The 15,940-nt window shown below is 34.5% G+C and overlaps 1 protein-coding gene across 4 annotated transcripts in view; it reads left to right on the forward strand.

Moving 5' to 3' along the window:
• HDAC9 (histone deacetylase 9) overlaps window positions 1-8,962 on the forward strand; it is an 847,690-nt gene extending 838,728 nt beyond the window's left edge. For all 4 annotated transcript variants that reach the window (XM_081102525.1, XM_081102526.1, XM_081102528.1 and 1 more), the window contains one exon: window positions 6,884-8,962. In XM_081102525.1, the coding sequence (XP_080958651.1) occupies window positions 6,884-6,923 (40 nt within the window). In that variant the 3' untranslated portion in view covers window positions 6,924-8,962. The remainder of the gene's footprint in view (window positions 1-6,883) is intronic.
• The last annotated feature ends 6,978 nt before the right edge of the window (window positions 8,963-15,940 follow it).

The following is a 15,940-nucleotide window of genomic DNA, read 5'->3' on the forward strand; positions in this document are numbered from 1 at the left end:
CCTGACACCACCAAAGGAACACAGTAAATGTCCAGTAACTGGTCCCAAATAAATGAAGATACATGAATTGCCTGAAAAAAAAATAATTAGAAATAATTGTTATAAAGATGCTCATAGAGTTTTAAGAGAACACAGATAAACAATTTAACAAAAAAATCAGGAAGAACAAAATGAAAAATACAAGAAAGAGATAGAAAACCTTAAAAAGAACCAAACCAAAGTTCAGAGCTGAAGAATACAATAACTGAACTAAAGAATTAAGTACAGAGCTCAACTTTGGACTGAGCCAAGCAGAAGTAAGAATCAGCTAGCTCGAAGTCAAATCATTTGAAATTATCCAGTCAGAGGATCAAAAGGAAACGTAATGAAAAAGAATGAGGAAAGCCTGTTGGACTTATGGAGTACCATTAAGCAAACAATTTTTGAATTATTGGAGTCCCAGAAGGAGAGGACAAGGATGAAAGGGGCAGAAAACTTATTTAAAGTAACAATGGCTGAGAACTTCCCAAACCTGAGGAGAGATTTGGACATCCAAGTTTATGAAGCTAATAAGTCAGCCCAAAATTTCAATCCAAAAGGATCCTTCTCCAAGATACATTATAATAAAGCTGTCTAAAATCAAAGACAAAGAGAGGATTGTAAAAGTAGCAAGAGAAAAACAATTCTCTCATACAAGGGAACCTTTATAAAACTACCAGTGGATTTAGCAGCAGAATTCATGCAGGCCAGGAAAGAGTGGGATGATATAGTCAAAGTGATGAAGAAAAATACTGCCAAGCACAGTACTTTACCCAGCATACCTGTCCTTCAGAAATGAAGGTGAGATAAAGACTTTCCAAAACAAAAGCTGAGGTTGTTCATCACCATAAGACCTGCCTTACAAGAAATGCTGGAAGTTCTTCAAGCTGAAAAGAAAAGATGATAACAAGTAACATGAAAATATACAACACACTGGCAAAGGTAAATATATAGGCAGCTTCAGAATACTCCAGTACTATAATGATGATGCTATGTTAATCACATAACTCTAGTATAAAGGTTAAAGGACAAAAGTATAAACACGGGTATAATTTGTTAATGGATACAAAATATAAAATGATGTAAATTGTGACATCATAAATATAATCTGTTATCAGGTTAAAATAGTCTGTTATGTCTATAAGATGTTTCAAGTAAGCTTCAGGGTAACCATAAAACAGAAACCTATAGTAGATACACACAATCCAATGAGAAGATAATCCAAGTATACCACTATGGAAAATCATCAATTGAAAAGGAAGACATCAAGAGAGGAAGATAGGAACTACCAAACAGACACAAAACAGTTAACAAGGTGACAGTAGTAAGTAATAACAATCATTAATTATTTTAAATTTAAGTGGATTAGATATGCCAATCTAAAGGCATAGTGTGACTGAATGAATTTTTTTTAAAAGAACCAATTATATTACTGCCTACAAATACTCACTTTAGTTTCCAGGTCACACATAGTCTCAAAGTGAAGGGATTTAAAAAAAAAAAAAAAAGATATTCCATGTAAATGGAAACCAAAATAGAGCAGAGGTAGCAATAGTGGTATCAGAAAGAAACAAGACTTTAAGTCTAAAACTGTAACAGGACACAGAAAAGGTCATAGAGATAAAGAGGTCAACTTGTCAAGAGGAAACAACAATTGTAAATATATATGCACCCAAAATCAGACACCTAAATACATCATGCAAATACTAACAGATCTGAAGGGAGTAATAGACACCAATACAATAATAGTAGGGGAATCAAATACCCCACTTTCTACAACGAATAGATCATCCAGACAGAAAATCAGTAAGGAAACATTGGACTTAACCTTTAGACCATGTGAACCTAACAGACATACACAAAACATTCCATGCAACAAAAGGAAAATATATACATTTATTTCCATGTTCCACATTCCCCAGAACAGGTCATATCTTAGGTCACAAAAAATTCTTAGAAAAATTTAAAATATTGAAGTAATATCTGTTATCTTTTCTGACCATAGTGGTATGAAATTAGAAATCAGTAACAGAAGGAAAACTAGAAATTGCACCAATATGTGGAAATTAAACACCTGTTTACAACTGACCAACTAATGGATAAAGGATTAAATCAAAAGAAAATTTAAAAACTTATCTTGGCCAAAACCGGTTTGGCTCAGTGGATAGAGCGTCGGCCTGCGGACTGAAAGGTCCCAGGTTCGATTCTGGTCAAGGGCATGTACCTGGGTTGCGGGCACATCCCCAGTAGGAGATGTGCAGGAGGCAGCTGATCGATGTTTCTCTCTCATCGATGTTTCTAACTCTCTATCTCTCTCCCTTCCTCTCTGTAAAAAATCAATAAAATATATTTTTTAAAAAAAATCTTTAAAAAAAAAAACTTATCTTGAAACAAATGAAAATGGAAGCACAACATAGCAAAACTTATGGGATGTAACAAAAACAGTGCTAAGAGGCAAATTTACATCAATAAATGCCTATATTAAGAAATAAATATCTCAAATAAACTAAGTTTACTAACCTTAAGGACTAGAAAAAGAAGAAATTAAGCCTAAAGTCAGCAGAAGAAAGGAGATAAAAGTCAGAGCAGAAATAAATGAAATAGAGAATAGAAAAACAATAGAAAATCTCAATGAAACTAACAGTTGCTTTTTAAAAAGATTTTAAAATGCCAAACCTTTAGCCATAATCACCAAAAAAAGAGAAATAAAATTATAAATGAAAGAGGAGACATTATAACTGATACCACACAAAAAGTGTCACAAGAAACTACTCTGAACAATTACAGACCAACAAATTGGACAACCTTAAAGAAAGAGATAAACTCCTTGAAGCATACAACCTAGCAAGTTTGAATCATGAAGAAACAGAAAATTTAAACATACCAGTTACTAGTAAGGAAATTAAATCCGTAATAAAAAATCTTCTAACAAAAGCCCAGTCCCATGGTTTCACTGGGGAAATCTTCTAAAAATTTAAGGAAGAATTAACACCAGTCCTTCTCAAACTCTTCCAAAAAAATTAAAGAGGAAGGAACACAACCAACTAAATTTATGCAGCCAGCATTATCCTGGTAACAAACCAGTCAAAAATAGAAAAGTAAAGAAAACTATGTTCATATTCCTGTTGAACATAGATGCAAAAGCCTCAGCAAAATATTAGCAAACCAATTTTAACAGCACATTGAAAGGATCATACACTGTGATCAAATTGTGTGCAAGGATGGCTCATCGTATGCAAATCAATCAGTATGATACACTACATTAATGGACAAATTCACTATCTTTGATAATAAAAACTCTCACCAAATTGGGTATAGAGGTAACATACCTCAACATAATAAAGGTCACATATTATAAAATGTTGAAAAATTTCCCTCTAACATCAGAAATAAGATAAGTGTCTCTGTTTGCTGATGACATGATCTTGGATATAAAAAATGTTGAAATTCCACCAAAAAAAATCTGTTGACACTATTAAACATTCAGTAAAGTTCCAGGATACAAAATAAGATCTATACACGAAAAACAATGAAGAATATGATTAAATAAACTGAAGAATGCACAAATAAATGTAAATATATTCCATGTTCATGAATTAGGAGAGTTTATATTGTTAAAACAACCATTCTACCAAAGTCATCTATAGATTCAATGCAATTCTTACCAAAACTCCAGTGGCATTTTTCAAAGAAATAGGAAAAATCCTAAAGTTCATATGGAGCTACAGAAGACCCTGAATAGCCAAAACTATCTTGAGAAAGGACACAGCTAGAGGCATCAAACGATATTAGAAAGCAAAAGCAATCAAAACAATATGGCACTGGCATAAAAACAGACACATAGACCAATGGAACAGAACTGAGAGCCCAGCAATAAACCCTCACACATATGGTCAACTGATATTTGACAAGGGAGCCAAGAATACTCAATGGGGAAATAATAACTTCTTCAATAAGTGGTTTTGGAAAAACTGTATATTCACATGTAAAAGAATAGAAATCAGGCCCCTATCTGACACCAGTCACAAAAATTAGCTCAAAATGGATTAAGACTTAAATGTAAGACCTGAAGCTATGAAACTCTTAGAAGAAAACATAGGGAAAATGATCCTTGACCTTGGTCTTTGCACTGGTTTTTAGATATGACGACAATGAAAAAGCAATAAAAATAAACAAATGTGATTACATCAGACAGAAATCTTCTATGGAGCAAAAGACAATCAAAATGAAAAGGCAACCTATGAAAAAGGAGAAAATAGTTGCAGTCCGTATCTAAAAAGGGATTAACATCCACAATATACGTGGGACTCAGACAATTCAATAAATAATAATAATAATTACTAATAATAATCCAATTTCAAAATGGTCAAGGACCAGAATATTTTTCTAAAGAAGATGTATGAATGGCTAACAACTACATGAAAAGGTGCTCAATATCACTAATCATCAGGGAAATGCAAATCAAAGCAACAATGAGATCCCTAATTGCATGTGTTAAAATGGCTATCATCAAATAAAACAATAGATAAAAAATGTTAGTGAGGATATGGAGAATACAGAACTCCTTGGTATGATAGGTTGGAACATAAATTGGTGCAGCCGCTGTGGAAAGCAGTATGAACGGTCCTCAAGAACTTAAAAAGTAGAACTACCATGTGGTCCAGCAAACCACTTCTGTGTATATATCTGAAGGGAAAAAAATCACTTATCTTGAAAAGATATCTGCACTTTCATGTTCATTGCAACATAATTCACAATAGCCAAGACATGGAAACAGCCTAGTGTCTATTGACAGATAAATGGACACAGAATACGGTGTATAGGTGTGATAGAATAATATACAGCCATACAAAAGAAGGTTCAACATGGTTCTTACTATAACAACACAAAATAATGGTAATAATGTAAGGTAAAAGATTAGTTAATGTAAATATTTAGCAATATATGTGTGTATCAAATTATCACACTAATTGTACACCTTAAACATCCTCTATGTTATATGTCAAGTTTATCTCAAAAAAAGATAGAGGGGAAGAAATCAGAAAGTTCAGTCTCCATTAGAATAGCTAGTTTCAGGATGCTGTATCTAAGGTACCCACATATTCTCAGAGGTAAATAAGTTTGCATGTTTACAGATATACCAATTTGGTTACTTAGTTTCCCTTAGTTTAAAATGTTTCTTCTCAGAATGCTGAAATTTTAGTTTTGAAGGATTTTAATGCAGTATTAATGATTTAGATAGCTTTTATCTTTTATAGCAACTCGAAGCACTTACAGCTTTCTTATCCAGTACATTTTTAAACACACTATAACTTCCTTAGAGATTATCAGTAGTAGTAGTAGTAGTAGTAGTAGTAGTAGTAGTAGTGATGGTGGTGGTAGTATTTAGTGTTTCACATGGACTCATTTGGAACTCTCTTTTTGGTAATGTTAAATAATGAATACCTAATAGTTCTCATTCTCCAGAGGATGCATTAAAATCTTCTTATCATCCCATAGATAAAAACCTTTCAGTATTTTAAATTTGTTATTAAAATGCTAAGCTAAAATGGCAATTACTTTTTAACTGCATAGAAATCTTGGCTTTTTTCCTTATAAGTCTATAAAATAACATGACTAAATCATTTGTTTTCATAAACAGCTGTGTTTTAAACATAGCATTTTTTCTAGTATGAAAGTAATTCATTATAGAATATTCGCAAGTAGATAAACAATAAGAAAAAGAAAATGAAAACCACCTACCCACCATTCCACCACCCAGAGGAAACAGTCATCCATGTATGTATAGTGTTTCCTTATGGCAACGTAGTCATAATTCTGTATCTGTAGGCTATTCAACACCATTTTATACGCTAGATGGCGAAAAGATAGATTCAAAGTATTAAATAACTAATGTCCCATCCTGTTTGTTGTTTACCAGTCAATTTTACCTCCTTTTCTTTAACCTGCACTAATTCAATAAGGAACGTCTTTTTTCTCATGCTCATAAACGTGAAACCACAGCCTCACAGAAGTGCAGTTACAACATTAACAAATTGCAACATTAGCAAATTGCAGCGTTCAGACTCAAACGCAATTCTCCCGGCATCTAAAATTCCAGTGTTGTTCCCTCGTCAATCCAGCCACCTCATGTATGTGGGTTCCTACTACAATTAGTCCTTTTGGCTAAATTAAAAAATCATTCTGAAAGTTTGCCTTAAAACACCCTCAGAGTGTTACTAAATTAAGGTTAAATCTCAAGTATAAATTTCAAGCAATTAGTTTTGGTTTTACCCGAGCAGAACACCCCACAGATGATGCCGAATAAAAACTATTTACACACTACCATAGTGCATTTCTTGTAAAAACGTTGGGTCTGTAGCAGCGATTTGCTAATCAAATTCAGAATTTGATTTGAAATGCCTCCGGCAGGCAGCCAATCCAGTTATGAAAGAACAGAAGCAAAAACCAGAGCCCTGGTGAGTTTCCTCCAGAAGCTAGCTGGGTCCTTTGCTCCAGTTAGCAACCTGGTTCCATAGGAAATCACTGCAATTGCTCCTAAAATAAAATATCGTAGTTAATTTTTTCAATAAATTATTGGACTGAACTAGACACAAAACATGAACATTTTGGAATCTAGAGTTATAAAATATTCTGACATGTTTTAATATAAACAGGAACATTTTCAATGATTGCTTGGATCTAAAATGTTTTTCCACTTGACATTTGTTTATACTTCCTAGGAAAGAAACTCTATTTATGGATAACTGAATAACACAAATAAACATTAGAGAGAGCTGAAAAATCAGCTTTGATTATGCATGAAAATCTACAATGTCATTGTGTACTCTTATGCCGTATTCTGATTGCCTGTTTATTTTTACAGAATCGCTGGTGAGCCTATGGAAGAGGAGCCAGCCTTGTGAAGTGCCAAGACCCCCTCTCTCCCCCCATATTTCCTGTGTGTGACATCATTGTGTATCCCCCCCACCCCCCACCCCAGCACCCACAGACATGTCTTGTCTGCTGCCTGGGTGGCACAGATTCGATGGAACATAAACACTGGGCACGAAATTCTGAACAGCAGCTTCACTTGTTCTTTGGATGGACTTGAAAGGGCATTAAAGATTCCGAAAATGTAACCGCTGTGATTCTAAAGTTACAGTAAACCACGATTGGGAGAAACTGCTTCCAGCGTGCATTTAGTATGCTGGGTGACCCACTCCCGGGCCCAGAGCAGGAACCAGAAACGTCTAATACAGCATTAGATACTGTTCATTACAAACGCTCTGACAGCCAGTGAAATTTTGGGCAAAACCTAAGAAATACTCATTCCTGACATTCTGATCTGGTGTTTTTTTTTTATTGGGTAATTTTTGTCAAACAGTCTCAAATTGTTTACAGGATTTGCTTTCAGCTATGAACGGATAGCAATTCCCGACAGATCGCAGGGATTTTGTTTGGTTTGGTTTTGTTTGTTTTTTGGCCTTTGTTTTAACACATGGTTCGACTCTTGCTAGTTAAGAGTTCAAGATGGAGGAACTGAGCTGACGCTTTTTCAGTGGAACAAACCATGCCATATCCCCACCTCCACACGCCAAACAAACCTCAAACACTGTATAGGATGGTGCAATAGTTTATGTCACTTAAAAAAAAACGACCCTATTTCCCTAACATCCCCCGCTGTGTTCTCACACACAGATGAGATTTGCAACTGGGCGGATGAGACCTCACTCCCTGCTCACATCCCTCCCTCTGATGACGACAGTAGCTCTGAGCATATGTTCCATGGAGGATTTCCAGTGTCTTTGAAAACTTTTCAAAGACGGTCCTAATTTATTCCAAATCTATCAAGAACTTATTCTCTCACTTTTCTTTTTCTGCCTTCCATCACTTCCTTTCTTCTAACCTTTCATCCTTACTTCCTATAGAAAAGCTAGATTACCCATAATCTCCCCAATTTCTCAGGAGCCTTGAGTATTTTTTTTTTTTTTTTTTTACTCTCCAGGTTAACACAGTTGCTTTGTCTAGTGTGTTCTTATAGCTGTGAAATCTTTGAGGTGAATATGGCTTAAGCAATGTTACTGAATTTTCTAGACTCTGAAATGTGTTAATGAAGGCACTGAAGTCACCTTGAATTGAGTTAACCTTGAAGTTGTGCCTTTATGTGAAAAAAACAAAACAAAACAAAACCATCAGGAACTTAACCTTTGCACATATTGCCTTAGTGTCAAAGACTAAAAATAAAAGACTTTTATTTCTGAGATTTAAAGTAACTTACTACATATAAGTAGGTTATCCCCCTACCATCCAAAATTTTATTTCAATGTATAACTCGAACACATAAAGACATTGATATAGAATACCTTGCAGTATTTAATATCTGACAATGCTTTTGAAAGAGTTGATGTTTCTTTTTATATATTTTCCTAACTCAAAGGATATATTAAAGCCATAAGTGAAGATTGTCATGCTTTTATTCAGAAATCTGAAAGAAACCTTAATTAAAACAAGGTTTTAGGGAAGGCCATGATATGAAAGATATAGAACAATATGGTTTTAGTTAAAGAGGACTCTAACCTGTAAATCAAAGATGAAAGATTTCACTCAAGTAGAATTATATAACTCCCCTTTGTTATACAGTCAGACCATTTTTTTCATGCATTTGGTTTTTTTAGGATTACCATTTTAATTTTAAAGACTTTTATTACATATACAAAAATGGCTCAATACTTGCTTTAACATCTTAGAAATTTGAGTCGCCCTTTGAAATAGAAAATCTAAAGTGGAATGTAACTCAGTATTAGGTAAAAAATTACTTTCATTGAATAAGAGTAAGATCCATCTCAATTCACAATAGTAATGAATTTTTTGTAAAAAATTTCATGATATTTTTCAGAGAAATTCATGCCAGTCATAGTTGCTAGCTCTTGCTATTTTGCGTAATTCCTTGAAATTTACTTACAAAAAAAAAACAAATAATGGAGCTTAAAGGCTTTTCCAAAAGACTTCCCTCTTTAAAACAGAAAATTATATAATTTTAATTGGAAACATAATTATGACTTTTACAAATAAATTGATATTTATAAATCTCTATTATTGCTCTCAATCCTCCCAAATATTTTTTAGATGTTGAATAAGAGAATGAAACAGTATAGCGCAAGCATACTAATTTACTGATGTTTCCTACAATAATTTTGTTGCATTCTTATGCGCAGCCGTCAATCTGATAGAGCCAGATCACTAAGATATCTCTATGATTATTTAGATTTAAAACATAACACATTAATGAGTTAATTCCACATTCTTCCATATGATACTGGGAGTCTAGGACAGGGGTGGGCAAACTTTTTGACTCGAGGGCCACAATGGGTTCTTAAACTGGACCAGAGGGCCGGAACAAAAGCATGGATAGAGTGTTTGTGTGAACTAATACATGTTAACACTGCTGCTGGTGAAGGAGCAGAGGGGAGAGCAAGAGAACCCTTCGCTCTTTCGGCTCCGCGGGCCGGATAGAACAGCTGAACGGGCCGGATCCGGCCCACAGGCCGTAGTTTGCCCACGGCTGGTCTAGGATATGTGGAGTGGCAGATAAACTATGGAGAGGATTAGTCACAGCTGAATGTAGCTGTGAGAACAGAAGGTAGTGCTTTCTTATTATATCCTTACAAAGGGTAGGGTAGCCCTCAGGGGCAGAATGGGGGCTGTTGGAGAATATCAGCATGTCTTTTGAAATAGCCAGCCCTTCTTGAAAGGGTATTTTCACTTGGTATAGTTTTCCTAACTTACACATTTAATTTTTATTGCTCAAAATAGTTCCCAGTAAGAGGCTATTAGAAGAATTTGTCCCTAAGTTTTATCAATAATATATTTTTCTGATCCCTATTTTGAAGGATAATCCCATAGGCTTTCTCACAAACTCATAACTCACACACATTTTTGAGAAATATATTAGTAAAGAATGTGAGGAGTTCAATTTAATAAGATTTAATTTTAGGTACAAAAGAGAAAGTGTAAGAAACTTAATTTTCTCAATTTTATAGTACAACCTGGGTTTATATATTACATTGAAAAACTGTTTTATTAGATAATAAGTAAATGATCTCAAATGGTAACAGAGGCTACTTAATCACTGCTTAGTAAGTGAGAAGAACATTTTGAGATAAAATATGTTTTAATATTTTAACAAGTCTGCACCATCCATAGTAGGGATAGAAATCATCTTTTAGAAAAAACAGAGATATGTATGAAAAAACACTACCAATCGCATTTCCCTTCCAATCCTAGGAACTGAAATGTTACCTTCAGTTTTGACTCTAAGCCTTTACAGAACTCTCACACCCCTCTCCATGACAACATGGTGGATCTGAAAACAGAACACCTCACACAAACATTTCAAAAAACTGTGGGGCTGGTCTCTCCAAAGAACTGAGTAGTTTGAAGGTCATTCATAAAGCTGTGTAGATCCCCTGGGTGTCTTTACAGCGACCATGTGGAAGTGAGCAGAACGATCATGTGAACAGTCTCCTGGGAGACAATTTCCCTTCAATCAGCACTTTATACTCATCTTTCTTATCCCAGCATTTATGTTTAGGACCATTTATTTAAATAGTTCTATTTACCTTTTGAAGGTTCACTCTCAATTTGTCTCAGTGAAATTATTAAATATCTAATACTTACTAAACAAGCCAAAGGTTTCTGTCTTTAAAGTGATGCATTCTGCCAGACCAGCATGGCTCGGTAGTTGAATGTTGACCTATGAAGCAGGAGATCATGGTTCCAATCAGCTGATCAATGATTCTCTCTCATCATTAATATTTCTCTCTCTCTCTCTCCCTTTCCCTTCCTTTCTGAAATCAATTATATATATAAAGTTATTCATTCTGAGCTTGAAACAATCATTCTGTCAGAGTTTGACATTGTCGTTTTAGCAGCAGCTATCTCAACATCCTTTTCCTGCTTCAGAAATGAAATCATTTAGTATGCTGAGAAAATAAGAAAAAAAAAGTAGGAAACAACATACCTGTTCAACTGTTCCATAAAGAGGGCATTTTCACCTCCAAAAGGAATGGACACCAGATGAGCTATGCTGAGTAATGAAAGCATGTTGTTGTTGTCTTCAAAACATTGTTGTCTTCAAAACTGATCATCAGCATGTTCGTGATCCTCATCACATATTTCTTGTATTCTCAAGGGACACAATTATAATGCAGGCTCCAGCAGTATTTTATACCATTTACTGCCTTTTCAATGAAGTATCATGAGTATTGCATCACCTTCATCAACACCATCAGTGAAATATAGAAGTGGCTATATAGGGCTTCTTTTCCTGGTCATATTTACACAGGAAAGCATACATACCCTTGCTTCCTAACAGCTGTCTTTTATTCCATCTAATGTTTCATGAAATGCAGAATGATTGTCATGTGGCCTGAGTAAAATCTTTTAGATGAACAGCCTTCGACTGTTGATCTGGTGCTCTTTGGACTTGATCTCAATCACAGAGTAATAGGGTTATAACAATTTCTCAAACCATCTTAATTCTCAGCCTGAAACACATATATGGTGAATTTACCTTATAGTGCCAATCATTCAAACCAATAATTTCCTTTCCACTCTTCTCTCTTTCCCCTGTTCAACTGCCAATACCGAATTGCCATATCTAATCTATCAGAACAATTTTTAAAACCTCTACTTTATGCTTCCTAAGTAGAAATAACCTTGGCAACTTACTTTCTGAGATACCACTAAGTATACTTTCTTTCATGCCATTTTATATAAATTCTCTATTAGCTACTCTTTGTCTTTGTTTTTATCTCTTCCTTTTTAAGAATCACTTGACTTTTGTACTATTCTTATCTTAAACAATAGATCAAGTTATTGTGTTTTGGTCTATAATTTTGGACCTGGCACTTGGTTTTATTAATACAGAATTTCTCTCTTGGTCTCAAATATCATTTTCTGCCACTCTTGTTACTACCCATTGTGTTGTGCTAGTTATCACAGAGAGAGCATTGTACATAGATTATTCTTGCCCTTTGGATGATGTCTTTATAAGTCAAACCCACAAGCATAAACTCTGAACTGAAGAAAAAAATGCAAAAGAGACATTTTAAATAAATATAATTTGAAAGTAAGATATTTCCAGACTATTCAAAGAAAATTGAAGCCTTTCATTTTTCTATTTGGCACATTGGAGGCAAATGTTGCAACATCAAATAAAATAAAGAGGGTCAAATGTTTTGGGAGACATTATGGTCATTTCCTTTAGGCTTCATGGTGCCCTTTCTTGGAGTTGGCATTTTATGACAATTGGTAGAAATCTTGCAGTGATTTCTGGCTATTGCTTTTATTAACTTAAAATTGTGCAGCAATGGAGTAATTAAAAAAAAAAACACCTTAGGAATTAAGAATTCTAAAATCGAAGGAGGAATGGCAGTTCCTCCGGTTTGCAAACATTGTTGTAGATCAAAATCTCCATATGCTCTTCCCAAATGGTAAGATTGTCAAACTCTTTGTGGATAAGCAAGGCTAGTGCCTATCCTCTGCAGCAGCTGGGTTCTATGAAATCGCCCTTCCAGTGGTTGCTGGGCATAAAAAGCATGCTATTAAAAATGAGTGACCATTTAGTAGATTATAGCCTAGGCAGTTTGTGTCATTTGAAAGCAAATATCCTGATATTTTTAAATAATGTGGGCAGGGCAGGCAGGAATCCAATATTTATTACTCTTGTGATTAAACGCTCTAGGCCTGGCTTGTTGATGTATACCCCAGGAATCTGGAGTTTCTGGCTTAGTGTAAAATTTAAATGTCTTTTCTATCGTGGCCTGATATCTGTTTCTGTAATAAGATCAGTATGATGTCCTCAGTGCACCAGTGGTTTTGCCCTTAATTTTTTTGGCTAGCAGTCACCAAAATCTGTCATCCAGTGCTGCTGAGAAAAAAACACGTTGCCAAACTTCTTTTCTTAAATTGTGCTGCCAGTGATGTTTTCCCACATGTGAAAAATAATTATCCAATAAAGGATTAATGCCTAATCACAATACCATCGTTGGAACATTTTCATGCAGTATTCACCTTCTTTCTGATTCCTGTTTTGTATTTGAAAAAATGAAATGGAAAATTAAATGGTGTGTTCCAAATTATAGTTGATGTTGTTAATATCATGACTTTCCTTCAAAGAGAATGAAAGATTCCCTTTTGTCTTGTGTTTTCTACTGAATTAGATTTTCCTCTAGTACTAGTGTGAATAAAAGCTATTTGAAATAAAAGTGTTCTTATTTTTCTACCTCTTTGATGCCTACCATAAAACTCTGAATACTAGATATTTGACAAATATTTGTTGAATAAATAAAGTATTACTAATTATAAATTATTGTGACATATACTGTTCCACTTTTAAAATATGAAGGGGTTATTTGCAAGTAAATCTCCATTTTACTGAAGTGAGAATTCACAAAAGGAGGAAAAGTAAATGAAAACAGAGTTGCTATTTGAATGTCATTTGCTGGCCAGGATAAAGAATAATAATAGCTAACCGTGGCCTGGTCAGTGTCTCAGTGGTTAGAGCATCTGTCCGCACACCTAAAGGCAGGTACCTGGGTTGCAGGTTTGATATGAGTAGGGGAGTGTGTAGGAGACAACCAGTCAATGTGTCTTTCTCACATCGATGTTTCTCTCTCTCTCTCTCTCTCTCTCTCTCTCTCTCTCTCTCTCTCTCTCTCCCTTTGACTATCCCATCTACTCTCTCTAAAAGAATCAATGAAAAAAATGTCCTCAGGTGAAGATTAACAAAAATAATGATAATAATAATAACTGAAAATAATGATAATAATAATTAAACACCAGCCATATGCCTGTTACAATACTGAGCGCTGTACCAAAATTAGGTTTTTCATTACATGAACCCTACTTCATGTATTATCACTACCATTTACAGATGAGAGCACGGAGCATGGAAAAGGCTAAGTCATTTGCTTATTGTTACAGATAGTAGGAGATAAATTAAACCCTTATCTATATGTAGCTCTAAAGTCTGTTCTCTCTCCAAATGACATACAGAATATGTCAAAGATGGTATACTAAAGTCAGTCTTAAACTACAAAAACTGGAACTAACCTTCAGGATAGACTGTATGCTCAATCTCTGCTGATCTTACGATTTTATTAAATTATAATTTTAAATGGATCTGGTCATTGTGGCTAGGTTTGTACAGTAAGTACAAGTTACAAAACAGTTCTTTTTCCTCTGTTTCAACATCTTTCTTTATTGTAGCCAAGAACCTTAAGATGTCTTTGGAATACATATTCCAAAAACTAGAAATCTATTCCAAGACCAATACTTATTTTTGTATTTTATAACCCCCTGCAATGTTTAACATTCTAAAACATAAGTGTTTCCAGTGGACAATGGCTTGGGTTCCTTCTGGGAATAGGCAGTAATATTTTGTCTAACGGAAAGTAAACTTGAGATGGAGTGGGTAGGTAGAGTCAGTTTCAACGGTCAACACCCTTGGTTTAATCAGGTTTGTCAAATGGCAAATGTTACTTCATGGTTCTTTGTTTCATTTAAGTTTCTGTGGTGAAAAGCGAGCAATTGGAAAAGTGGAGTATAAGTAAGAAATAAGAATGAGTGTATTATTGTTATTTTTTAAAAGTGGTTTACACTTAAAAATAGAATTCCAAGGAATCTTTTCACTTCCAAGGAATACTTTCAGAATTATTTAACTCAAAGAACTTCCAAGTATTGTAGTTACTTCTTAGCTTTGTAATATCAATATTAATTTTATGGTTGTCCCAGATTACCATAAATGGATCATTCCCCACATATCTAAATAAGTACTTTGGAAATATGGATGCCTTTTTTTTAATCTTTAAAAACTTGAATTATAATAAAATAAAATGAAGATTGCCTTTGAAGTCAACTTTAAAGTTCTTAGTGCATCTAAAAACGACACTATTAACTTGATATTGAGAGCATATACATTACATTTGAAATCTGATATAGTCCCACATTTAATTTTGCTTTATCTTCCAAAATATTTTTTTCCAAGAGAATAAGATTTAAAAACTTAAGTTGTGCTAACATAAATGTATTTAATGATGTAATAAAAATAAAATATTAATAGTTAATTATATATTTATGAAGATTTATTATTAATTGGATGCTAAGACTTTATATCCATGTTTAATGAGGTTGTTTCTTTTAAGAAGGTATATTTTAGTGCACTATTTTTAATTTTTCTTCTTTGTCAAACATTTGTTTTATTTCAGTTATTTTAGTTATTCTAAAAATAAAAGCATTAATAGTTATTAAACCCTTAGCCTGTGCTCACATTTAAATCTCAAAACACTCCTGTGAGAGGAGTAATTTAATAGAAGAGGAAACGGAGGCTTACTTAAATGCTGGGGAGGTGAGAAAAGGCATTTTCTTTACTACTACCCAAACGAATGTATTCAACGTAATCAACATTCACTGAATGCCTACTATATGCCACACTAGAGGAGTGATGGCGAACCTGTGACACGCATGTCAGAGGTGACACGCGAACTCATTTTTTTGGTTGATTTTTCTTTGTTAAATGGCATTTAAATATATAAAATAAATATCAAAAATATAAGTCTGTTTTACTATGGTTGCAAATATCAAAAAATTTCTATATGTGACACGGCACCAGAGTTAAGTTAGGGTTTTTCAAAATGCTGACACACCGAGCTCAAAAGGTTCGCCATCACTGCACTAGAGGCACAGTGTATGAAATGTGTGCACTCAGGGGGGTCCCTCAGCCTAGCCTGTGCCCTCTCGCAGTCCGGGAGCCCTCAGGAAATGACCAACTGATGGCTGAGTGGGCATAAGCCGGCAGTAGAACATCCTTAGCACTGCCGTGGAGGCTGGAGAGGCTCCCGCCACCGCCTCTGCATTCGCCAGATATGACCTGGCCTCT

The sequence above is a fragment of the Myotis nattereri genome (assembly GCF_964212035.1).
Source record: "Myotis nattereri genome assembly, chromosome: 11".
Taxonomy (NCBI): Eukaryota; Metazoa; Chordata; class Mammalia; order Chiroptera; family Vespertilionidae; genus Myotis; species Myotis nattereri.